Raw genomic sequence first — 27,165 nt, 5'->3', positions numbered from 1 at the left:
AAATTTCATATGCAGCATCTGGGGGACATAGGTAGATGTAATGAAGTTAGAGATGGAACACAGCCATAACAACAGGATTAACCTCCCAACCTTTGTGAAAAAAATGCCATGTGGGCTTCAATGGCCAATGACAAGTGATCAGGAACATCTTACAGCTCAGCTGAAAGACAGCTGTGCTATGTACATTTACAGTTTCTTCTCCCCTCCTAATCCCAACTCCCAAGCAGTGGGACCAGAAAAAGAGGCACTCAAGGTTTGACCCCTCCACAATCTACAGAGTGGAGCCCTGCAAACTGGTTAGCTGGACTATGGAACTATGAGGTATGTGGTAGAAGATGGCTTAATGAATTCAATATCAACTGTCAATGACTACTCACCAATTTCTATTCAGTCATATACCACATGCTGCAACTAGACCTTAGCTACATTCTAGATATACAGAATTATGGTAACTTGTAGCAGATGTTTTCCTTTGGGCCAAACATCACTGTACCTAATTTTTATTTACTTACAAATAACCTTAGGGGTGTTGCAGTCAGTATGTGCCCATGCACTCTTGATTGGAGATTTTTGTCAGAAGTGTGGGTCTGCACTTGTGTCCTACACACCCTCATGCTCTGGTACAAGGTATATAGGGCAGGCTTGCTGCTGTTTCTCCAGTTCCTTCTCAACCACAAAGTCCAGAGAGTATGACTCTGAAGCTGAAGGGAAGAAGGGCCCAGAGGGGAATGGAGAACCCATAGGAACAAAACATCTATTACTCCAATTACTTTGCAAGGTAATTGCTGTGCAAGGTAACCTCTCCTTCTCCCTATGAGTGCACAACATCAGAAGATTCACAAGCTGTACCCCAACTATGGAGGAGGGTGCTGAGCAGGTAGAACAGCATCACTGAAGGCCATGTCAACTCTGGAAGCATGCACAACAGTAAAATGCTGGGGAAAATGCCCTTACAAATGTCTGAGATGGATATGTACTTCAGTAAGACCACAGAGATATACCAAGGCTTAGAGGAATGGACAATCACCCTCGGTGAAAGAGGCACCTCCAAGGCTTCAAAACAAGTCAAGATGTCACCCATTTCAACAATCTCTGGGTGGATACCGCGTATCCTTTCATTCTTTCTGTGAAGAAAACAGACTGTGAGAAGCCCTGAAGGACATAGTCATATTGAAGTAAAAGATGAGATTGCTTCTTACACCCTGTGCGTGGTGATTCTCGAGTAACAGAGCTTGGAGGAAGACATCATTAGATCAGTGTCCTGATTAATGTGAAATTCTGATGAACCTTTAGGTAAAAAGCAAGGGTGGGGATGCAATATCACTGTTTTGTGATAGAGCACTATGTTCAGTGGATCAGCCATAAGAGCTCTAGTTCTCCTATCCTTCTGTATGAGGTACAAAATCTTAAAGGACAAATGAACAGCTCCCCATAGGTTCAAATGGGACTTTTCTCAGGGCATTGAGAGCTAAGTTAAGGTACCATGATAGAGTAGGTTCTTTAATAGGAGGTAAAAGGTCAAACAGATCCTTAATCTTGCAATGCTCAGATAAGCAAAGATTAAAACCCCTGAACTGAGGGATGAAAGGCTGTAATGGAAGCAAAGATGAACCTTGACTTAGCTAAGCGATAAACCTGTAGTTTGTAGCAGGTAATCGAGAATGTGTGTGAAGAGAGATTCGAGAGGCGATATAGATTGTTGTGTATGCCAGGCTTACAAATGTTTCCACTTCTGCAGGTAAGCTTTCCTTGTGGCAGGTTTTCTACTCTTGAGCAGTACTGTTTGGGTCTCTGGAGGGCAGTCTTGTTCTACATCAGAAAGCCATCTAGGGGCCAGGCCTTGATATGGAACGAAGAGAGGTGAGGGTTGGTCATGGTGCCCAATTCCTGGGTGAGGCAGTTTGCTGTCAGATGAAGGCAAAGGGGTGATTGCGGGGACAGGCAAACCAAAATTGGGAACTCTCTGTCTTGGCCATGACGGTGCTATGAAGATGGCTACTAATCTCTCATTTCAAGTATTCAAGACCTTAAGGAGCAACAGCTTTGGGGGACAAGCGAAGAGCAAGACCAAGAACAGAGGCCAAGGGTACAGATGGCATCTCCCAACAAGCTGAGACTATGCCCTCCCAAGCAGAAGCATCTGCATCGGACAATGTCACAAAAAGATCGACACCCGGGGAACCTCAAATGAGAGAAATAACCTCTGAGATATTGACACCCACTAGGACAGTTTGTACTTGTTGAGGGATGTAGACAGACCAGAGCCAAGCTGGAATATATCAGGAGTGTAGTCTTGCGAGGGATGTTACATATTTACTGGCTGCCACATGGCTCAAGAGTTGAAGAGAACTCCTTGCTGTGGTTTGTAGCTCTATTGTAGCATGGTACTAAGGCTGGTCATCATAGCAAACCTATTCGTGGGCAGGTATGGTTCGATTATAATGGAGTCCAAAGTGACTCTGATGAAGTCTATTTGTTGCACAGCTCTAAATGTAGACTACTCCAAGTAGAGGTGGAAGCTGGAGAAGTGAAAGAGAGATAGGACCTTGTTGGTTGCTGATGGCACCCTGAGAAAGGAGCAACCCTTGAGAAGTCAGTCATCCAGGCAGGGAAAGACTTTTATTCCCATCTAATGAAGATGGGCTGGCGATAGCTGAAAGGACCTTTGTAAAGATCCTTTGCACAGTTAAAAGTCAAAGGACAGGATCCAGTACTGGCAGTGGTCCTTGCCCATGACAAATCGTGGGAAATATTTGTGGGAAGAGTGTATAGCTATATGGACATGTGTGTCCCAGAGATCAAGGAAGACAAACCAATTTCCCAGCTCCAAAGAGGAAATCATCCTGGGTACCACCGCGAGTGGACAAAGTCTGGATGTCCAGATTTGGTTGTCTTCCTCCCCTTTTCTTGGGAACCAGGAAATATCTCAAGAAGAACCTTTTCTCAAGACTTTCTCCAGGAAGTCCAGTGGAATGGGTTAGATCGCCCCTAGGAATAGGAGAGATTGCACCTCCTGTCTTGAAAGACCCTCGTGAGAAGGATCCCTAGAACAGGGATGGATGGAGCTGAACTGGATGGAATAGCATGCTGAAACCATCTCCAGGATCCACCCAGCCAAGGTGATCAACTCTCAGGCAGACAGAAAATGGGAGAGATGATCCCCATCAAGCTGGTAACAGGCTTGGTGTAGAGTATGATGCGAGGATTGCTTGTGACCCTTGAATAGTGGATCACAAAAGCTGTTCAGAAGAAGTTGCTAATTCTGATGGCATTAGAGAAGACAGTCCTTCCTTGGAAAAACTAGGTTTCTTTCTGGGTGGTTCAGCTGATCTTGTTATTTTAAAGTAAATTGGGCAAGACCACTGTCTGTGATATGCTGTATTTTTTTTAAAATTTTTATTTTTTGGTCATATGTGTGTAGATACTGAGGGATTGCAAGGTCACTGTGACACTCTATACCATGGTCTGAGGAAGATGGTACAGAGGATGACGACTTTGGGACTGTGGTCTTTGAGGAGTCCTTGTGTTTAGAAGGCTCTGATTCTGGCACTGACACTGGTGACGCTCGAGACTGCTTGCTGGGAAACTTCTCAGTACAGTCTGCTGGAGATTTTTTTTTTTTTTTTTTTTTTTTTAGGTGACTGGGACCTCTATAGAGGGGAAGAAAAAGCCTCAGTGGTACCCCTATCAAGATGTGAGGTCTCCTTATTCTCAGAGCAAGAGGGTGACTTTATCCTTTTCAGTTTCTCTCTTTCTGGAGAGTGGGGTCTCTTCATTTTAGATAATCTTGAAGATTCTAAAGGGCTGCAGGGTTTTTGATTACCAGAGCCAGGGCTGGTGTGCTCACTAGAGTTGAGCAGTTGAGGCTGATGTGTGTGTGCGTGTGTGGAGGGACTTGGATCTTGTAGCTCTCACAGAGCGTTCCATAAGAAGCAGTTTCAATCTGTCCTCCCTCTGCTTTCTGAATCTACTTTTGCATCTAAAGCAAACCTTGCCCTTGGAGGGAATGTGAGCTCTCCAAGGCAGCTGGAATTCCCACTGCTGAGAGGAAAGGACCCATGGTAGGCATGCCAGGGTTTGTAGACTGGGGTCTTGGGCATAACCCAGCAAGAAAGGACAGGCAGATGTAGAGGGCCAAGAGGAACACAGGCTCTGACTCGGTGAAAGAACGGGGCAGGGGAATGGGGACACCTCCAATAGCAAACAATAGTGTCAAATTAAAAAGTAAAAATGATAAAAATGAAATAATTGTATTAAAGAAATAGAAACAAAGTCAGAAAGAAAAGTCAGCAGGCCACATAGCTAGCTAGGGGACACTGCGACACGCAGTCTCATACTACAGTTGTCTGAGGAGGAACTGGAGCAGCAGAGAGTCTTGCCGTCCCTATATACTCTCACACCATAACACAAGGGTGCATAGGTACAGACACTGCTTACAAAAATCTCCAGTGTATGGGTACAAGCACATCCTGATGGGAAATACCTGTAGAAATAACCTGAAGAAGAATCTTGGTACATGCTGTAGTGCTTTATTGTTCTATAAAACAGTCTGTTCTCAAACAAATTTAATCCAAAACAGAAACCATACTAAATAGTATGAGGTAACTATTACACAACTGAAGCCTCTGCAAGGGAACTTATGATGTAACGCCACATCAAATACTGAAATACTGTTAAAGTTTTGCAGCCACTTGTAAAGACAGATGCTCTCTTGGAAATCAATTATTTATTCACTGCAAATCTGCCTTGCTACACTAAAAGTCACTCATAATCAATCAATGCTAATAGGAGACTCAGAAAGGCTACAGTTGTGTTAATGGCAAGAAAAAAAAAAAAAAAGATTCTCTTCAGACTTCTGCCTGGCTTGAAAACAACAAGGGAACTAATATTCCATATCCCTCTTGTGTGTTTAAATGTGATCACCGGGAAACAACGTTCACACTATATTTAAATTGTTGTTTTAAATGCTCTTGTAAGGAAGTGCCTCTTATCTGATAATTCTCTGGTCAATTTATTACCATTCCTGATTGCTGCAATCACTGAAGACTGATTCAGGGATATGAGAAACCTTAAAGAATTCAGCTTCTGTTATCCCTATAACACCTGGTTTTACTCCCTACACCAACAATTCTCATTCCTCCATTTTGTTACCCAGGCTCCTTGCATTGCTGTACAGACATCTTAGTTTCTTCTGCTTGGCTTTGCCCAGATTCCTTGCCTGTTTAGGTGCAGTCATTCTACTGTTAGTATTGCCTACCTGACTGTTAGTGCCATTGGTATTGACACTATCTTTCCTCTTCATGTCCAATCTCCTACCATCTGTTCTACCTTTCTCCATTGCTGTATCCTGTCTTATCTTCCTGGGGCTTAATATCAGAATCAGGCATGGAGATTACATGAGTAGGGCCCTACCCAATTCATGGCCATGAAAAATGTGTCATAGACAGTGAAATCTGGTCTGATGCATGCTTTTACCCTTTATTTCAAGGGGAAGACCAATGTTTCTCAAATTGGGGGTCCTGACCCAAAAGAGAGTTTCCCTCCTTGTTCAAGTGGACTCCATTCCATGCGAACATGCCTCTCTCCATGAAGGTCTCCCAGGGGTTAAACATCCCAAAATCTTCCTTACAGCATCAGAGCCTCAGCCATCTGCTGATCATCGCAATCTTGTCTTGCCTTCACTCTCCAGGGACAGGTAGAATCCCACTGAAGATTATTTGAGCCTCCATTTCTTTAAGGTTCTTCCCATACTGGCATAGTTTCCCTTAATACATTCCAGTGAGAGTCTAGTAGTATCATTTGTCCCATGTGAAGGACAATCAGTGGATCCTATTCCCATTAGGAGCCTCTTCATCCTCAGGTCCACATCTCATATCATAGCTCCTGACAGATTGCACACTCTTTTGTTCTCTGGATTGGCTCTAGTGACAGGCCTGACCATCGTGTAGACCTGCCTCTTCCTGGTGTTGGTGCAATTCTCCAGCCTCTCCCCTTCTACTCCTTCTGACTACAAGTCATCTTGTCTTTTGTTCTCACTTGTGATCCTCTATGAGTCATCCTCTATCATCCGGGGGGCTGAACTTGGGCTCTCTCCATTGACTCTTTCCCTCTTCTTGTTGGGCTAGCCAGTCTTCTCCTCCTTCCTTGCCATCCCACCTTCTGTTACTGCTTGCGGCACCTCTTCATTTTTCAACTCAGCAAACTTGTTCCTCAGCTGTATTTCTTCTTCACTAGCCTCAGCTTCACTTCTTCACTTTCCTCTGCCTTGTTCACGTAGTCACATGCTTCCACTGGCCACTTTCCTCAACCAGCACTCTATCCTCACAGTTCTCCAGTCCAGCTTCCATCTACAAGTCTTGAGTTTTCCCTTCAGTCTCCTCTTTCCTTCCTACCTCATCTGTTCAAAATTCAAACAGATTCAATCTGCATCTCCAAACCCTGGATCTTCTCTTTCATGCTATCTATCTGGCAGCACTTGATACAAATGAAGCATCTTTCAGGCACATACTCCAAGATAAAATACATCTTGCAGCTTCCACATCAAATCATCTTCATTCTCTTCCATTCATTGAGTGACTACCACTGCTGCCTCTGTACCTGTCAAACTTCCCTCTCAAGATTCTGTCAAGAGAAACAACCACCACCACAACCCCACACATTCTCTCTCCCAAACTCATCTTACAAAACTCCCTTGTTTTCAGCTTTGTTTGCTGGCTCCTGTGCTGCTCACTGGCCAGCCCCTTGGCTACCTTTACAGGCCTCCTAATCAGGCCTCAGCCGTGTCTCTCTAAATTAGTTAATAGCAGTGCTCTGTGCACTACTCTCTGGACCTTCTATTTATATTTAACTAGGACCATTTAATAACTATAAATTAATACTCCAATAGTTGTGCCCAACTGATTTACAACTTTATCTATCCAACAGCTAACCCTCTCACCTTCTACATCCTTATATTTCTAGAAAAGGGAGTTTTTCAATCACAGTGGAACCCCTATTTTAGTAATTAATTGGAGATGTAAGAGTTCAGAAAAAAGTTTATAAAACATCTCAGAATTACAGTAGGTACAGTGTATAATTTATCAATCATTCAATAACAGTATGTACAACAAATGCATACAGTGTGCCTGGTTTTTCTTTGCTTGAGAGAACTGCATCTCCTCCTTGCCACCATATCTGTCTTTTCAAACATGCACAGCTGATTGAACGTTGGCTGGAGGACAGAAGTTAAATGCAGTGGTAGAAAACTTGTTCATATACGCCGTCATTCATAAGATAGATGTTCATAAAAATCAAGGTTCTACAGCACTATATATTTTGTTTACTGTTTGCAATAGTAAATAGAATTAACCATGGCCAAAAGTGGATGTCAAACTGCTGAAATTGGTTAATCAATAAAGTAAAATATGCCTTTGAGAAAGAATAGAAATAACGAGTTAGCAATCTTAGTCACATATAAGGAACAACAGTTGGCCCTAACAGGATCCTAAGGAGAAGATATGACATCAGGTATTTTTTCCTATAGATAGACTATCAGAAGGTATTTTCTATAGACCCTCTTAATTACTACATAGCCCATAGACCAGTGGCTCTCAAACTTTCTTACCGGTGACTCCTTTCACATAGCAAGTCTCTGAGTGCGACCCCTTTTATAAATTAAAAACACTTTTTAATATATGTAATACCATTATAAATGCTGGAAGCAAAGCGGGGGTTGGGCTGGAGGTTGACAGCTCGTGGCCCCCTGAGGGGTCCCAACCTCCAGTTTGAGAATCTCTGTCGCAGACCAGTGCTTCTCAACCTATTTATCATTGTGGGCCACAATGTGTTATCTGGAACGCAGGTTGAGAACCATAGCGCCCCTCTCCAACCACCCCACAGACCAGTATGCCCAGAGACCCCTCCACAGAGTGGGGACAGGAGCGGAGCCCCAGGCACAGGGCCTGCTGGCAGGGCAGCCCCAACTCTGGACCCCACCGAACTGGGCAGCAAGGCAGCTGGGACCCTGGACACCAGCAAGCTGGGCCAAGTGGCTGGGACCCCAGACTCCGCCATGCTGGGAAGCTGTGATTCTGCTGCGCAGGGCCAACCAACCTTTAGTATACAGCTGTAGCCCAGCTGTGTGCTAATTGGGCTACATGCAGCCCGCAGGCTGAGAACCACTGCTGTAGCCTATACAGAAAGCATAGACCCCTATTAGTCTAAACCATCAAAAACTAGGCTGTCATAGAAATATTACGGTAAATGTAACTTAAATGACTATCATTGTAGCTAACCAAATACGTTATAATTAATGAGAAAAGTTAATTTTTATTTTGACAAACAGTATTACCCACATGCACAATTTAACCCACAAAGAGTTCCTGTAATCTATTTTTAAGACTTAAGATTTTCTGTTCTTGAGTCTTTACAAATTTCAGGGCTTCGTTTTTTATTATATTTATTTAAGATAAAGGTTTTTGTTCCTTTAAGTGTTCTTCATGGTTGCTGGATATACAGTAACTTCTCTAATACCTTGATCTGAGTAATTTTCTTGCCTTTGAAAGTATGGTAGTTCTGTCATTGTAAATACGTGGAGAAAAAAAAACTTTTCCCCATTTGAGTAAGAAAAATCTTTTTCATAACAGACTTTAAAATAAAGACTGCCTATCTTCAAAATTAAGTAGGTGGCTAATTAGAAGTTGGGAGGAAGGTTGTCTTTTGCCACTGTATTTGGCACCCAATGGATTCTATCTATTCACTAGTTCCTTTATAACATTAGCTCTAGTAGACGGATTCATTTTAAAAAAATAGCTAATTGGATCAGGATTCCCACTTCTTCAGGTATCAGAGGGGTAGCCATGTTAGTCTGGATCTGTAAAAGCAGCAGAGTGTCCTGTGGCACCTTATAGACTAACAGACGTATTGGAGCATGAGCTTTCGTGGGTGAATACCTACTTTGTCGGATGCATGCAAAGTCAGACCTGTAGACATTATAGATGAAGTCTGGTGAACAGTGTCACAAGGCCATGAGGTACGCTCTGACTGTAAACCTTGGTCGGCAAGTAATCTGTGTTATCAGATTGTTCATTAATTGAAATATTTCCATGGGGCGGAAAGCTCTTGCAAAATGGTCTCCAGTGTCACTGGATAAATTTAAAGTCCATGTAGGTGTTAAAATAGACTTTTCTTTCTTCACGCAAGTGTCCAGTGCTGCTAAAAGATGGAGCAGGAACAAAGTCATCAACCTAACCTGCCTAGGAGCCAATTGTCAAGACCTGGGAAAACTGTGTAACCCTGATATCTCATTTTGGCTTCCACCACAGAGAAGACCTTTGTGAATACTCTGGATGCTACTGCTAGTCCAAAGGGAAGGGCAGTGTGCTGTAAATATTCCTGATCCACTAGAAACCAAAGGAACTCTCTGTAGGACAAATGAATATCTACATATCCTTCACTGAAAGCTGTGAACTACGAATTTCAACTGTTGAATAAAGCTGGTTGAGTTGCAGAAGGCTTAGACTGAGTCTCCACCCTCTGACTTTTGTGGGGACTAAGAAATAAAGGGAATAAACCCTCTCCCTCAAGACTGAAGTGACACTTGTTCTATTGCCCCTCACTGGAGGAGGGAGTCTGCTTCTAGTTAAGAATCACCTCATGAGAATGGTCCTTGAAGGGGGGCTGGGAAGAGAGCTTGCAAGAAGGGAGGGAAAGAAACTCTATGGCGTATCCTTGATGGTTGTGATTAAACACACTGAGGCCGGCACGCTACACACCAAAGTGCCCGGTCTGACTCCACCTGGGGGCAAAAGGCTGACTCCATTAGAAGGAGTGTCAGCTGAAAGTCCCGCTCCTTTTTTGTTCTGGGCTTAAAGCCCTTGCAAATGTTACACCTGTTGGACTGGTGGCCTTCTCTAAGCCACTTGAGACAGGAGTCATGTGGGTCTTCCTTAGGCATGGGCTTGAGGCAGGACCCACAGAACTTGAAGCCCTGAGACCGTGGCATGCTCCGGTCCCAGGGATGGGATGGGATAGGGGGCAGGGGGGGAAGGGAACCGCCAACATAAACTTAACTAACTAACTAACTAACTACAACTATACAAACTATTTACAGATAGATAGAGAAGAAAAGAGTCTACTAGGGAATCACATGCAAACGCAAGAGAAGAGCTGCTCCAATGACTGTCATTGGCGTTTAGAAGGAGCTGAAGAGGCAGCGGGTTGGCAGGGAAATATATACACGGCCGTGAAGGCACCACTCGACGGGGCTCCACAGCCAACCCGACGGGTAGCGCTAGGGAAAAACCTTCTGACGATTGTGCACGCAACGCACACACACCTACTTGGAATGGACATGAACAATCACCAGAAGAACACCACAAAAAATTATTACGCACATGTGGGCCAATGGACACTGTTTCCAGACAGGCACATGGCACACATGCCCACTCACATGTGGAATATACACAGGGACCAGCACTTGAAGAAGAATCTGAAGAGTCTGAGAAGTCATCAGAACCACAACAGCTGTTTATACTCATCTATCACAGTTTCCCTGTCCTTCTCAATTAACAAATAGATTAATCTAATATTACGAGTCATTTCAATTTTAACAGGTTAGCACATACTTATTTTCAGCACTGAAAATTATTGCTTGATGAGGTGCGGAAGGAAACCACATCTTATTAGTGTGGCAGCGGGGGCTCAGTGCTTTACCTTGAAAGTGACTGCTCACAAAAATCTCATTGCCAGCTGTCTGCTTTAGCACACCCATAGGAAATATTCTTCAGTCTTTCTTTAAAAGATGAATCTATCACTCTCCCTCACAACTTCAGTCTTTTTCCTAGAGAGTACTAAACTACTCTGTGACCCCTTGGTTTTGGATAGCCACAACAGAAGTCTGTGATATGATCACACAGATCAATCTTCCCCTGCCAGTGACTGTAAATGTTCACTCTGGAATGCTCCCAATCCCCTGCTAGCACAGTGAGTGAGGAACTGCAGTAGAGACTCAAAGGTTCTGGCTACATTACACGTACAACTGTGCTTTTGTAACCAGTACATGACAAATTCATCTGACCTGGCTACAATACACAAAGTTGTGCCCACGCAGCAGCTTTTTTCACAACATCAATCATATGTTTGTACATTCACCCCACCACACTTCCTGTATCAGAATGTTCTTGGAAAATCTGGGCAGCTCTCCCATAGTACCTCTGCAAGGGTCAGAGTACCCAGAGGACAAGCACACAGAGCACAACTAGGAGCATGGGGTGCAATATACTCTGGGTGCCCTCTGACACAGAGAGCTGTAAGAAGGTGCAGCCACTAAACCACATACACAGTTAAGGGATTGAGCCTACACTGCAAAGGGGAGCGGGGGCGGAGAGGAAGAGAATCTCTTGCAAAATGGTTACAAGAAGACAACCATCTGCCAGCTAAACTACTACTCAGGGCAAAACCCTGCTAGTTGACACAGTTACTAAGTACTGGCCATGTCCACAGCTGACTCAGCTGCTATACCGCTAAAAATTCTGTTAGAAGTCTTAGTGTAGGAACACTTATTCACATACACACGGCTTCATTACTAACCTGTTTCTTATGTACCTTTATCCACGTTGGCAATAAATTATTTTAAAGACTAGAAAAAGTAATTGTCTAATTCTTTATTTAAATAATATAATCAGAGTTGTTGGATGATCTACTGAGGCATCTAACTGCAATAAGAATCAGCACCAAAACAGTAATTATTTATACATAAGGCTATGTTTTAATCATGGGTATTTTTAGTAAAAGTCATGTACAGGTCATGGGCAGTAAACAAAAATTCACGGCCCGTGACCTGGCCGTGACTTGTACTATATACCCTTAACTAAAACTTGGGCCAGGGTGCTCTGGAGGGACAGCCTGGGATGTGTCACAGGTGCTGGGGGGGGCAGGGCATCCCAGGACTCTCACTGATGCTGGGGGGGCATGGGAGGCAGGGCTGACATCTCCTAAGGCAGGGACCAGAAGCTCCTAGGTCAAGGGTTCTCAAACTGGGCGTAGGGACCCCTCAGGGGGTTGCAAGGTTATTACATGGGGGGTCATGAGCTGTCAGCCTCGACCCCAAACCCCGCTTGCTTCCAGCATTTATAATGGTGTAAAATATATAAAAAAGTGTTTAATTTATTGAGGGGTTGCACTCAGAGGCTTGCTGTGTGAAAGGGGTCACCAGTAAAAAAAAAAAAAAAAAAAACAAGTTTGAGACCCACTGTCCTAGGGGGAGGGAAGACGGGGGGCTCCATGTGCTGCTCCCACCCGACCGGAGCATCTGGCTTCCGCAGGCTCTCATATTGGGCTGGGAACTGCAGGCCAATCGTGAAGCTGCAAGGGGTGATGCCTGCAGGCAGGACCGGCGAACAGAGGGCCCATGCCTCTGCTAACCTAGAGCTCCAGTGACATGCTGGTCCGCTTCACGAGAGCCCCTGACGAGGTAAGTGCGCCGAGCCACCCCAACCCCTCCCACACCCAAACTACTGGCTTGCTTGAGAGACGGCGTGGTGGCCAGAGACTGCTCCACAACCGCTGGAGCCAGCCACACGGCGCTGCAGAAGTCACAGAAAGTCAGAAATGCCATGACCTCCATGAAAAGACATGTAACCCTTATTTATACAGTATCATAATTTGCATGTGCTTTACAAAACTTAAATGGAGAGTCAGTGCAGGAGAAACTTACAACATAAGATATCAGACAAGAGGTGACAAATAGAGGTTGACGGAATACGGTGATGAACGAAGGTGATTAGAGAGTTGGTTATATTGTCTATTCTGATCACTACAGTCAAAAAAGACCCAGGTCTTGTACAAACTTAGTTCTCTATGTCCAGGCAATCATGAATGAACACTAAAATAGCTAACGGCAGGGCTGGTGCTACCATTAAAGTGAACTACGCAGTTTGCCCGACTACGCGCATTTGGGGGCCCAAGAAGCGTGCCCCCAATTTTTTTTTTTTTTTTAACAGCGTTCCTCCTGAGCGCGCGGTCCCTGCTTCACTTCTTCCCATATTCTGGTCAGCTTGCAGTGCCTAATGGCAGTTGTTTGGACGCAAGCCTGAGAGGGGAGGAAAATTAGAGCAGGGGCGGCGTGCTCAGCGAGGACGTGGAGGAGAGGTGAGTTTGGGAAGGAAGTGCTGCAATGGCTCCCGGGGGTTGGGGGGGGAATGAAGGCTGCCATGGGGGGGAGCGCCTCAGGAGGTGGAGGAGCTCCGCGGGGGGGGGAGGGGGGGAGAAGCTGCCGCAGGGCTCGGAGTAGGGGAGGGCGCAAGGTGGAAGTTTCGCCTAGGGCACAAAACTTCCTTGCACCAGCTCTGCTAACAGGTAGACTACAACCTAGATACTGAAAATAGGCAGACTAGAACATGTTAGTTACAATGCAGAATATCATAACCAACCGCTGACCTGGGTGTGATGCACTGAGACTGGACTGTTGCTCTTGTGCCACCACTGTCTCATTGTACATTTGTGTCTGCTCTTTATGCACAGATTCACATGCAGAGCTACAGAATGGGTTTGAGAAGCACATCTGGAACAGGATCAGTTCTAATGGTTGCTGCATTATATCGTGTTACTATAGCTGCACTCAGGAATACCACTATCATTCAAGAGTAGCTGATGCCTCGTGGAAAACTTTGAAGAAAACATTCTACTCCTGAAACATACTTCTGGTTATATATTATTAAAAGCAATAAAACAGATTAACATAACATTAAGCAGGACCAATTAAAAGTCAGAAAGTGCAAAAATTAAGATTCTGATGGCAGTATTTACTTGATTTTGTTGCCCAGTTCGTATGCTTACAGGATCCAGTCTATCCTAGCAAGAAAACAAGGTTATGCTACACATTCAGTTAGAAAAACAAGAAAAGAAAACATACACATATGGATAATGTGGCCAAGTTAATGCTGTTTTTGGAAGTACTAGAGCATTTCCTGACTTTTCTGTTACTTAAAGTATGCAATATTAATGACTTTTTTGAAAAATATGATTTAACTTTTTCCTCTTCCTTTTAACAAAAACGATCTGTGCTTTTATGTTGGTATGTAAATAGTTGCACTTTGGCTTTGAAGTTCACTCCTCACTGAAGCCAGTGAAGGAGGGGAGGGCGAGTTCCCACATTTGCTGTTGCTGTTTTGCCTTTCAAGAGTTTTTGAGCTTGGCAGCTGTGTATCTGTTTACTTCGTGAAGGCTCTTAGCACTGGGTTTAAAAAAAAAGGCAAGCCCCAAATGTGCAACATTTTGAAAAATGCAGCCAAACTGGAGAAACTAAATTTTCAGGATATGCCTGTAATTTTAAACTTTTTCCTCTCCATGAAGGTAAGGATTCTTTTTCATTTTTTTTATTATTTTGGGGGGAGGGGGGCTTGAGGTGGAGGAAAGCAAGGATTTGCTGTGTATTATGTTTCAAGTTAAATGCTAACAGTCAATTTCATGTAGATTGTTTTCATATTTATCAACCTGTACAACAGCACTTACAAATGAATATTTTTTACAGTGTTTAACCTGCCCAGAACTCCAAAAATTTTGCATTGATTTGGGTCAAACTTGCAAACAAAAATTCATCTCCAAAGAAAAATCAAGCATGGAAAACATTACCAAGAAAGGACTTCAGAAAAGGTGAGAGTTCTGAAAAGCACTATCATGTAGAAAGACTTAATGTTGAAAAACACTTATTTAAACTATAACAGTCTCTCTTAGTGGCGCCTACAATATTTGTTTCATTACAGCAGAACATTTGCCTGAAAACAGAATATTAGTTTCCCCAGAGTGTGTCTGCACCTAATGCTTGTTCATGAATCCCCTGTGATCTCATGTGTAGCTATGTCACATACAGCTGGATCACTTCATTTGGGAGAAAAGTAGTGAGGGTATGTGCAGTCTTTAGAAACTAAGTGCTTGTATTTCTACTGGATACATCACAGGTCTAAGCAAAAGCTGGGGGTGCTGCCTGTGGCTGTCTAGACTAGGAAAAAAGATTTTTTAAAAAATTACATTAACCTGTTTAAATTAGTTTTTAAACACCACTAAGCACTTGGTGTATGACAGGGCTTAACACCTTTAAAATATGTTAACTGGTTACAGTCAGTCCTAGACTCTTCCCAGGGTTGACCATGACCTCCTAACATTTTTAAAGGAGTTACATCTTGCCTACGCTAGGTACTAAGAAATATTTTAAAATGTGATCACTAGTATGTTTTTAAAAGCACCTTCTTCTCCTGGTGCAGACAAGGCCCATACGAAAACACTAATAATCACTTGGAATAGACACAGTAAGTCCCCAGATCAAGAAGCTTGAGATCTGAATTATGACCCTTTAATGCCAGCCTACAGACAGCGTCCCCGCGTATTCTGTGATTTAGATACCAAAACTGGATACCAACATTGTTAGCTATTTTATTGCTGTTCATTATAGCAGAAATCTACTGCCTCCTATGCCTCCATAGGTACCAAAAGCCCCAAGTCTTCACCCTCTGGCTAACAAAGGTGCCAGCTTTCTTGACAGCTTCTATGATGCAGTTATTATTTATCTAAACAAAAAAATAATCTTTGACATTTTGAAAACTTGAGGTGTGGGGTCAGCATAAAGTAAGCTGAATATCAAAATAAACAAATGAAGTTATTACACGGATTATATTATGCTTTTTCATATTTGATTTAAATTGTTGAGACTTTTTCATGTCCTATAAACTACACAGATCCTTGCCCAGAGTTTTTTCAAGACACTGTAAAGCCAATACCCAACTCCATTTTCTTTATTATTAAAAATACTTAATAAAATTCAACCAAACACTTGAGCAAGAAAACTGGTCCACTGAAATTGTTTGGACAGCTGGGAAAAAACCCAACTATTTGAAGTTTGACTTTTAGCCAAACAAATAACCTCCCAACCCACACTGAAGTCTAGAAGCTAGAAAATCATGTTGTGATAACTTCAGAAACGTGAACAGACATGCATTTACTTCAAGAACCATCTTTGACCACCTATAACCAGGTCCTCCTTTCAAGGGTCACACTTGAGCACTTTGGGACAGTTATAAACTTATTTATAGATCTATTTTGTTCACAATAAAAGCAATAAAAAAAACAGTGCAGTTAGTACAGAGTGCAATACACAAAAAGATATACATACCTATACTGGAGGTATAATCGGTGGCTCCAAAGATCAACTCTGGTGCCCTGTAGTACCGAGAGCAGATGTAAGAGACATTAGGCTCTCCGCGAACCAGCTGCTTTGCACTAGAGAGAAGCAAAACAGAGACCTCCTTCAGTGACAGAAGATTTTACCACACTTCAGCACAGACAAACTTAGTTTTAATTCTCTTTCCCCCGCCCCCAATTTCCAAACTATTCTGTATTGATGCTGTGATGTTACAATCCATATGCTTCATAGAAATATCGTTATGATATGAATATGGCATAACTAAGATATGCTTTATGCAAGATGCCTCATGCACGATATCACTGGAAAGGTTATGATTTACTGAATGTGATTATCCAATTATATGCTTGTGACATTTCTGTATCTAAAGTTAGGAATATGGACTATGTAACAATTACAACTGGGTGTGTATGGGGAAGAAACCCAACGGGCAACAGGCCACCGGATTTGATGGGCCATTAGGAAGAAGCAACAGACTGTGAAGATCCTAATTGCTTTCCTTTCTGGGAAGCATCCTGGGACATAGCTGTGACACTACTAGGTCAGGTGGTCTTGTCACCGGATACTAAACATTATCTTGGACTTCTTGTAACTTTCCACTAAAAGAATGGGAGCGGGGGGTCAAGCTGGGAAACAAAAGATTTTGTCTTATGTAAATCTTATTTAAAGGTGGAGAGAAAGGCAAATGGGACTCTCCTCCATTGCCTGCTCAAGAACGAGGAATGCTGAAAGATCCTGAAGGGACAAAGGAACTAACATGAATGGAAAGACAGAGGTGGGTCCAGCCTGTAAGAAGAAATAACTGGAACTCTGAGCTACAGAAACTCTGCATCCCGCCTAATTCAACATTTAGAGTGAGAAATTACATTCTGTAACCTGTTTCTTTAGTGAATCAAGCTTAGCTTGCATGTTTTGTTTTATTTGCTTTGTTCTGTTTGTTATCACTTATAATCTGCCTTTTATAGTTAATAAAATTTGTTTTGTTTATTATTAAACTCAGTTTACATAATCTCTAACTGGAGGGGACAAGAAGTGGTGCCTATCCTCTTTTCACACTGAGGAAGAGGGTGACATTTTATGAGCTTGTGCTGTGCAGATTTTTCTATACAGTGCAAGACAGTACAGTGAAACCCTGCTATAACACGATGTTTGGGGTCCAAAAACTTCCATTGCGTTAAATGCAGGGTCGCGGTATAGTGGGGTTTGTCAGTGATCCCCAACGTGGTGCACTGATGTGCGCCGCCTAGTGCCCAGCAGGGGAGAGGAGCAGCGGGTCCCAGTCTGCTGGGGACAGAGAACTCCAGCGGGCATCCAGTGCTCTCTGTCTCCGGCAGGTGCGCGGCCGCGGCTTCTCTCTGGCTTCAAGAGGAGCCGTGGCCCCATGGCTGACGGGGACAGAGAGCGCCGGCGCCCGCAGCTCCGGAGTTCTCTGTCCCAGGCAGGCGGGGAGTCGTGGCTCCTCTTAAAGCTGGAGAGAAGCCGCGGCCCCGCACCTGCCGGGGACAGAGCCACCCGCGCTCGCAGCCCTGGAGTTCTCTGTCCCTGACAGGTGCGGGGCTGCAGCTTCTCTTCCCTGCCATAGTGTTCGGGACCATTGGCACAGTACCTACCTGTATTATGCCTTAAAGGGAGCCAATCTGTGATCACATTACATGCGATTTCGCGTTATGGCGGGACGCATTATTGTGAGGTTTGACTGTATTATTTTGGGTTTATCTCCCGAAAGGGGTGTGCACGTGAGTGCTGCGGGAGTCCCCTCACACAAAGCTGACTTCAGTCTGTCTCTGCAGCAGGGTGTGACCCTGCCTGTGTGTGTGTGCTGCAAGGGCCAGAGAGCCTGATTCAGCACAGCAGGGAGAGGGAATCCAGGCTGGTGGAGCAGGAGAGGCTCAGTGAAACCCCAGTACATCAGGTAGCATCCTGGACATGGGGGTCTTACCCATTACAGATGCCTGTGACAAAGTCACTTTTTTACTGTCAAACCAACAGCCAGTTATCTTATGATAACATATTGGCCACACAATCCAGCAGACAAATAGGTTCATATTCCTGGATAACACTATACTACTATGCTGGGTGCAAAGATTTATTTACAGAGGATAAAGGCTTGACAGAGTATGGTTCAGTCCAATTTAGTCAACTGTTGAGGTTCAAACCCCCCTACCTCTCACTCACTCACTCAGACCTAAATATCAGCTTTCTTTATGATCACATCAGCACTCCTTTGGTTCTATACTGCTAAGGAAGGCATGGTAGGTTTTTTTTATTTTTTTGCAGTGGGACGAGTAGGAGAAAGAGCAGGTTGCAGGCATCTGACAATGGGCTCTGCCCTGACTTAACATTAAGGCTTTGTCTACACTGCACAATGTCGGCCTGGGCCCTAAACTGCTGCAGAAGTGCCTCTGCCAAAGCAGCAGTCACCTCAGGTTATCCCCCCACCGAAGAAAATGAAGGAACTCAAGAAGTTTTATTTGCAACTTCAGATAGTGAACATATCTACTGCCTACTGACTCCCACAGCTTTAGCTGATATAGATGGAAAACATTATATGGGGTAGGCAGTAGAAGCAAAGTGTGATCCACAGTAGCTTTTAGAAGATATAAGAACATAAGAATGGCCATACTGGGTCTGACCAAAGGTCCACCTAGCCCAATATCTTGTTTTTCGACAGTGGCCAATGCCAAGTGCCTCATAGGGAATGAACAGAACAGGTTATCATCAAGTGATCCATCCCCTGTTGCCCATTTCCAGCTTCTGGCAAACAGAGGCTTGTGCTATCTATACTTCAGTATAATCATAATTTTGTAACCAGTTTGTGCCACACAGCTGAAATGATTAAACAAACACAGCCAAGTTATGCCCACAGCATCTTTTTGTACAACACAACCATATATAAAATCAAGCGACAATTGGACAAGCTCAGATCCAAATGAAGATCCTCTCACATGGCAGGGCACTGAGTTACTACTACTGCTGCTCCAGTTGCTCTAAAGGCACATCAATGTAATTCATACTAATCATTTAGATTCCAAATAAAAGGGTTTTTCAAAATTAAATAAGTAGAAATGTAAACTTCAAAGCCATGTTTTCAATGTATACTCAAACATTATACATTTTGTGTTCTACTGGATATTTGACCACTCTCGTGCTAGATGCAAATCTAGGGATTTATCTCCTTCCATATATTTTCTTCTCCCTTCCCAAGTCATCCTTTCATTTTCTCTATCTTTAAATCTCCTTCTGCAGTCTCCTGGACCATATGAAACCCCAATGTATATTCTTGAGAGAAGATTCACTCCAGGTTTCAGAATTTAGCACCAATCTAACAAACAGCTTCTACTGAATGCTCCTGATTACTTTGTTTTTAAAATGATAGCAATATGGGTTAACTGGTGTGGGGCTCTTTCTGGAGGGTGGCAGACAAAACATTTAGTATCTGTCAAATTCTAAAAGTAGCATTCTCCCTGTTTGGCCTTAAGGTCATTGATTCCTTCTCATTTGGTGTTAGCTTCAGGTATTGTAATCATTTAAAAAAAGATTTTTGTGTCTTAAACATGTGAGTTATACTTGAACATGCATTTTGGGTTGGATCATCATCATTCAAAAAAGCAATGCAGCTTAAAGAGTTGGCAATCTGATCCTGTCCATACGCTGTGGAAGCAATTCAAATCCAACGCTCAGTTACATTAACAAACAACCCACCCACTCATCCCCCGAATATTTAGTCTTTTTCTCATTTAGCCTGACCTGAAACTCCTATTTTTTCCATGGAGCATCCTATATAGCTAAATAGTGTTAGTTTAATTTTGCCTATAAAAAAAGTTTTAGTCTGTCATTCTTATTTTAACAGTCTTCTGTTACAATCTCAGGAGAAGATTCATGAACTACCGGGCATGAATCTATAGCGCTTCAACCACCACTCGAAGTTCCAATTTACAATAGTCAGGCTAGTTTAGCAACAACTGCTCTGGTGACATCTCATACACACATACTCTCCAAGCTACTTAAGTCTACTACAGTTAAAAGACATTTTGGGTAAGGGACTCAGAGAGAAAGAAAGTGGATTCCTGATTTCTACCATTGATCTTGCCCATGTAAAGACATTTACAACTTTAAGCATCTAGTGACAATCCTGCTCTATGGATACCAGAAAAAGAATGTGCCTTTTGACAAAAGACCTGTAAATCCCAGTACCTAAGACCCTTAGTTAAAAGTCTATTACCTCCAGCTGACTAAGTCCTTTGGTATTTGAAATACTATACTAATTGGTATAAACATGGATTCAGAACATACATATTCAAGAAGTATTGGATTAGCATTATATTTTTCTATTGGGGTTATTATATCACACCCATCACCCAACAGTTAAACTCAGACAGCTATTCTTTCCTAGCCACTATATTTTCTCTACACATCTGTATACTTTTTTAAGCATACCTATACAATTTGTTTTGATTTTTTAAATTCTCCTTTCTGAATCCTCTTGCATTCACCCAATCCCTTTCTCTCTTTGAGTTAATTATACACACACACACACACACACACACACACGGCAGGAAAAGGGGAGGATTGAGATAAAAAGCCTCTGTGCTCATCCTTTCCCAACTAGAAGGGAACCCTATTAAGATACTGTTCTATGTAATATAAAAAGTCTCTGTGTCGAATTAGGTCATGGTTCTTTTCAGATTAATTAGTTTTAACCAGGCTTTGGAATACAAAGAGCTTGTCTGCACTAGAAAAACTTCGCTGGCATAGCTACACTGGCAAGCCCTTCTAGTGAAGCCACGGTTTATACTAGCATAAAAGTGCTTCTGTAGTACCCAAAGAGACATAAGGTATACTGGCACTTTTATACTGACATAAATGTGTCTGCATCAGGGCTTATAGTGGCATAATTATGTCAGTAATGAAAAATCACATCCCTAAGTAATTTAGCTATGCCAATATAAATGTTAAGTGTACTGCAGATCAGGCCAAAGAGACAGACTTACCTTCCAAAGTCACAGAGTTTTAGGACAGCTGTATCAGGATCCAGCAAGAGGTTCTGTGGTTTAATATCCCGATGGCAGATTCCAAAGGAATGGATATAGGCTAAACTCCGAAACAGCTGATACATGTACAACTGGAACACAAACATACAAGGTATAATGTACAACTTCCTTGTAACAAAGAGTGTGTGTGTGGGGGAGGAGGGAGTGGGAGAGAGATATGCATACTAAAAACCTTACATAGTAAGCCAGAGTGAATTCTACAGCTCACCAATAAAAAACCTAGCTAGACAAATTTTAAAGCAATGATGGCAAGACAAGTAAGGCCTAAAAGTTGGACTTCACTTTTCTTCCCTTCCACATAACCTCAACACTTCTTTGTTTAAGTCAGTGTAATCTGTTATACAAATATTCCTTGACCTCTCAAAAACAAAATGTTTAATTTGTAAAGAATATTCATGACAGCAATCCAGCATTCACAAGCAACCCTACAAGGAATGATGGCTGACAGAGAGAAAACACACACAGCAAATAAAAGTACTTCCATGTCAGATTTCTAAAGTCCTGTCTACATTAGGTGAAGAGGCAGTGTGACAAATTCTTGAATGGAACCCTTGAGCTTGCTACACCGGTACAATTTTGTGCATCCACACACAACACCCACACCAAGCAACTTGCTAGTATTGGTTGTCCTAGCAGTTTGCATTGCTTGGGATGGCCTTTAGATCAAATCTAGAGGAACGAGTGAAATCTAGATATTTTGAAATCTGTCCTAAAGTCCTTGCTCCCAGGAATGGCGCCAAGCACTATGAAAATGAATGTTGGTTACTTGTAACTGAAGTTCTTCAAGACACATGCTACAAAGTCATGAGATGCGCTAGCCACGTGCAGCTCAGATGGTGGAACCTGGCTAGCAACGCCTTCTGGAGCGTGGAGCCTTTTGGAGCTCTGGCCACCTCAGTTCCTTCCCACCACTTCCTCCGGTGTAGGTTATAATTAAGACTCCCAATGAAAAGGGGAAGGTGAGTAGGGGATGTGAATATGCACAGTCCCACCTCGAAGAATTTTGGTTACAAGTAACTTTCATTTTTTCTTTGAGTAGCCTCTGCATACTCCTTTATGAAAGGGATTCTCTGAGAAGGCTGTATCAGTGGGTGTTTTTCTGGTTTATCATGAAACTTAGACTTCTGAAGAGAGTAAACATGCAAAGGATGGTAATGACTAGATAATTGGTTGATGGGCCTTATTACCAATCATCGAGATACAGGAACACAAATTCCTCTTTTCTTAGGTGAGCTGCCCTGTCAAGAGACATTTAATAAATGCCATGAGACAGGAGAAAGTTCATATGTAAGGCCCTTGTATTGAAAATAGTCTTCTTTCCACTGTGAATCAAAGGTACTTCTGATATACATGACTTGCGGCAATATGAAAGTAGGCATCTTTCAAATCAATTGCTGAAAACCCATCAATTGGAGAAAGCGAGGGTATGACAGAGCTAGGGTTAGCATATGGAAATGGAACTTCCTGAGAGATGTACTGAGTTTCCTGAGGTCTAAAATCATTCAAAGGCCTCCATCTTTCTTGGAGATTATGAAATACTTTGCATAAAATCCTGTGCACCTTGAATCTCCCTGGTATTTCTTCTACAGCTCCCATTTTGAGTAGAGCCAGAACCTCGTTTTTTAAACAGGTTCTTGTGAGAGAGGTTCCTGAACAGAAACAGAGAGGGTGAGTTGGAAGAGGCAAGGTATTCAAATTGAATCAAACACCCAGTTTGGATGAATTCTAAAATCCACCTGTCCATAGTTATAGAAGTTCAATAGTAGAAATATTGATAATGTAGCTCTCTGAAGAGGGAAAAGTAAGCATCAGTAAAGACTGGACTGCAGTCCTTATGAAATGCCTCAAACCTGTGGGCTAAGGTTCGACACCATAGCTGCCAAAGATGTTTGCTTACCTCTTGCCTTTGTTTTGAAGTTTCTTCTCCTCTGCTGGAAAGACTGTTGAGGAGGATATTGCTGTTGGTAATAATATCTCCTCTGTATTGGAAAAAAAGGGAAGATGGCAATGAAGGAAACTATCTTTGGTATCTAAATACTGGTAGTCCTGGTCTTCTCTGGGCTTGCTGATCAACGCTAAAAGGTCTTGCTGCATAAAGTGTTTTCTTCATCTTCTCCAGAAAGTCATTAGTCTTGGTACTAAATAGACCTTTTTCAAAGGGAAAGTCTTCTACATCAGCTTTAATTTCCCGGGGTTAGTCTAGAAAATTTGAGCGAGACATATCAAAGAGGAATTGCAGATACTACAGTTTTAGCTGTCTACTCTGAAGAATCAAAAGATGCTTGCAGTGCATGCTTTACTACTACTTGCTGGCTCTCTGTAGCAAAAGCATAAGCAAGTTTCTTTTGTTCATCTGGCATAGCCTTTTAGTAAAGGCTGACATTTTCTTCCAAAGATAGTATTGGTAATGTGCCATAACAACTTGGTAGTTCACAACCCTTAAGCTTTACATGGAAGATAACTGTTTTTCCCGGTTCACCCATCATAATTTTGTATTTATCCGAGGAAGTAAAGTAAATGGAACCACTCTTAGATCTTTAAACAGCTGCTTCCACTACTAAGGAATCTGGCACTGGGAGAGTATGAAAGAAATTCCCTCCTGGGTAAATGATATAAACTAAGCTAATACCTGAAAGGCTGTGTTCTCCCTTGATGGAGATGTGGCAGTGCAGACACCTAGGTTCTCTTCAGAAGATATCCACTGTCAGTTTCAGGATATAATTCTTCCAACTCCTGAAGGGTGATCTGTTCCTCTACATCAGACAAAGAATCATGCATTAGAGCAAGCGACTGGTCTACTTTCTATGTGATATCAATAGATCCTGTATATTTAGTTCTGAAGGGCCTGCTTCCAATGGTGCTGGTGACTGAAGATATCCACTATACCCTTAGTGCTGCAGATCTGGTTAGTAAGATGGAGCTGACCAATAAGACCATCTCTGCGCCATGGGGGCATTCTCCAATCAGGCCAGTAGTCCGTAGTTGGGTCCAATTCATAATATGATCCCACCACGGGGGTTCTCTGAGAAAGGTTGAGAGCCCAATCATTTTCTCTTTAATGGTGGACAGAACAAAGATGGCACCTGCCACTCTTAGATATAATCAGGAGCCACGAGGCGATAGCACTGGATCCAATATAGGAAAGAAACCTACTGGGGAACCAATGCTGTTTTAGGGGGATGGAAGAGGAGAAGACATTTGTTGTTCTTTTATCCTTCTGTTCCCTACGACAGTCATATCTAGAGAGGAGTTCCTTCTCTTCTGTAGTTCTTCTCTCTCTAAATTTGACTGAGGAGGTGGCATTGGAGGACAATGATGGATTCATGCCAGTCCTGTCAGAGAGGGTTGGGTAAGGGAATAGGAACAGATACTTGGAACTGATACAATCTTTTGCTACCTCTTTGTCTTGATAAGTGAATCTCTGGATCCTTCGATTTTCCTACTGGATCAAAGTGTCTGGCAACCAGAGTGATAGCTGGATCTGTTGTCACAGCTGCATGTTTCTTAGCTCTATTTCCAGAGTCTTTACACCATGGTCCTCTACTTGACTCCAGTGTAGTAGGCTCTGAGGAGCTTCTCGTTTGTGGATTGGCTCTCCTCACAGAAGCTGTGACTGATTGCCATCTCACTGATGGCTCTCTCCGTAGATTTGTGATATGTAGGTTTACGTAATCGACTCATCCTTCGATGCATCCAGTGCCAAGACTGGTGTATATCGCTCCTTGGAACCGACCATATTACCCAATCTGGCAGGTAGAGCTGCAATTGCTTCCTTGAAGGTGATTACTTGTAGTCCATTCTGTCTCTTCTTCTCTACTCTCAGGGTAAAGATGTTGCAGATAGAGCACCTGGAGGGTGAATGTCTTTCACTAAGCCAGGCCAGACACAGTGTATGAGCATTCAATGCTAGAAAGACTGAAGCGCAGAATCCACATTATTTAAAGCTTTGTTTGTTTTTATTTTTGGATCTGGCAGCAAGTCTTAGTACAGACCCAAAGCTTCTGAATGCTACGCTAACACAAAAAAACCTAATTAATTAAACTAAAACCAGTAACTGTATCTAAAACTAGCATTTCGTAATGAACTTGGCTTTATCTAAGTGAAAGATCCAAACATGAGGTCTGGGTAGATTCCTGATTCATTCCAGTTGCACAGAATTGGACGGAACACAGAGCCAACACAGGTCTTTTAAAGCCTCATCCATACAACATGGAATGTAGGGCAAGAGGAGTACATGAGCACTCATACTGACACCACTATCAAGGTCCCACCATTTGAGCTGCACATGGCTGGTGCATCACGAGTGGGCATATGCAAGAGCCACTCGAAGGAGAATAGGTGCTTCAGGAATTCCAGAATGCATTGGTGCAATTGTGACTGTGTGAGGAAGTGCCAAAATGGTTTTGCTTAAAACCATACTCATGCAAAAGAGCACTAGGCCATTGCAAAAACCAAGGATGAGAAAACCCATCATTTCATGCAGAGAATGTTCCTCAGTGCCCTCCATGCATTGTGTAAACACACCTTGGAGGGGATGTTATAAATACTGTGGACTGTACACACAAAGTCTACAGAAACATTTAACCATAACCCTGTTAAACAGTCCTGTATGTGTCCTTCATTTTACTACTCAGAGCTGATCTCTAAGGCTGATCTCTAAGGTGTTTACAAACCAAAATTTGCACTTCTTTAACCAACCTCCTCTTACTCTCCACAGTTTCATTCAATGGCGGTGAATCACATCCACTAGACTGAGACCATGCAAATATGCATGCAATCCTGGTGATCAGCAGCAATGGAAAAATAAAGTAGACCAGGAGAGCTTAACAGAGTGTTAGCAAAATATTCTTGTTGGTTAAAGTTTGTGTTAGTGGAACTGTGGTATTTTGAAGGTGAACTAAAATCTCATCATTATGGCCGGTGGAGGCGGGGGGGGGGGGGAGCAGAATGGAGCAGATAAAGGCATTGTCAAGGTTCAGTTTGAATTGCACAGCCTCTACAAAGCCTCTAAATATTACATCGGTTTTTACTCTTACTGGTAACATACAATTAATCTGTGCCAGAAGTAGCTGAGCATCCATTTCTCCTTATTCTATGGGACAGCAGGTTCATTTTTAACTGTAGTGGGGATCTCTCTACAGATCTCAAATGGTTAGGAAGAAGGGAGGAAAGAAAGGGAGACAGTTTTTCAATTTAACTATGATAATTTGTTGGACACTCAGCCCCAAGTAAAATACAATTACCACCCTAAATTGGTCTCTTTTGCTTCTACTTTCTAGCTGCCTGTCCCAATCAAAGTCCTGAGGTTTGGTCCAATACATCAAGAGGGAAATTTTAAAGACCAACTCTCTCTGGTTTTACTTTTAACCTCTACAACAATTCCCTGTTGTACCCCACTTCCAGTGTTTCTTGTATGCTGTCTTTCCACCAGTCAGTTGAGCTGTGTCCTGATATCCCCACCTCCCTCCTCCCAGAGTTTTACTTTTAAAGCTCTGAGTGGAAGAAGGTGAGCACACTCACTACTGCTTGGAGTGACTTGACTTGGAGTGGGAACAACTAACCACACTAAACACAAGTATCTACTCTCCCGCTATCCAAAACTCTAGTCAAACACATGATAGCTACAAACATGGGAATGGGGAATTGGTCTGAAGCTGTTCACCTACCTGAGAGCTCTACCTGGCAGATTACTGGCCAAAGCAAGCATGTCCAGCTGCAAAGCAGGATCCTTCTGCCTATCTTTCGCTGCCTTCAGAATCGTGTTCAAGGTCTTTTAATTGGTAGGTATAGCAGTAAGGTCATATCTGTCTCAATTTTATCACTAACTATTCTTTGTGGATTTTTTCTTTCCCTCCCCCTCGCCCATTTCTGTCAACAGCCTGAATCCTGTCTGGCCTCCAGGTTCAAGTTAGTTTTTGTTATTTTATAGCACACCAGATG

At 42.8% G+C, this 27,165-nt stretch overlaps 1 protein-coding gene across 4 annotated transcripts in view; it reads right to left on the bottom strand.

The window, feature by feature from the left end:
- The window catches only part of GSK3B (glycogen synthase kinase 3 beta), a 238,443-nt gene that overhangs the window by 68,534 nt on the left and 142,744 nt on the right, over positions 1-27,165 (bottom strand). For all 4 annotated transcript variants that reach the window (XM_032799930.2, XM_032799932.2, XM_032799929.2 and 1 more), the window contains exons 5-6: positions 21,166-21,296; positions 16,145-16,251 (exon numbers count right to left, since the gene is read on the bottom strand). In XM_032799930.2, the coding sequence (XP_032655821.1) occupies positions 16,145-16,251; positions 21,166-21,296 (238 nt within the window). The remainder of the gene's footprint in view (positions 1-16,144; positions 16,252-21,165; positions 21,297-27,165) is intronic.

The sequence above is a fragment of the Chelonoidis abingdonii genome, chromosome 1 (genome assembly GCF_003597395.2).
Source record: "Chelonoidis abingdonii isolate Lonesome George chromosome 1, CheloAbing_2.0, whole genome shotgun sequence".
Classification (NCBI taxonomy): domain Eukaryota; kingdom Metazoa; phylum Chordata; order Testudines; family Testudinidae; genus Chelonoidis; species Chelonoidis abingdonii.
Note: the sequence above shows the minus strand (reverse complement) of the source record. Positions and strands in the feature narration are given on the sequence as shown.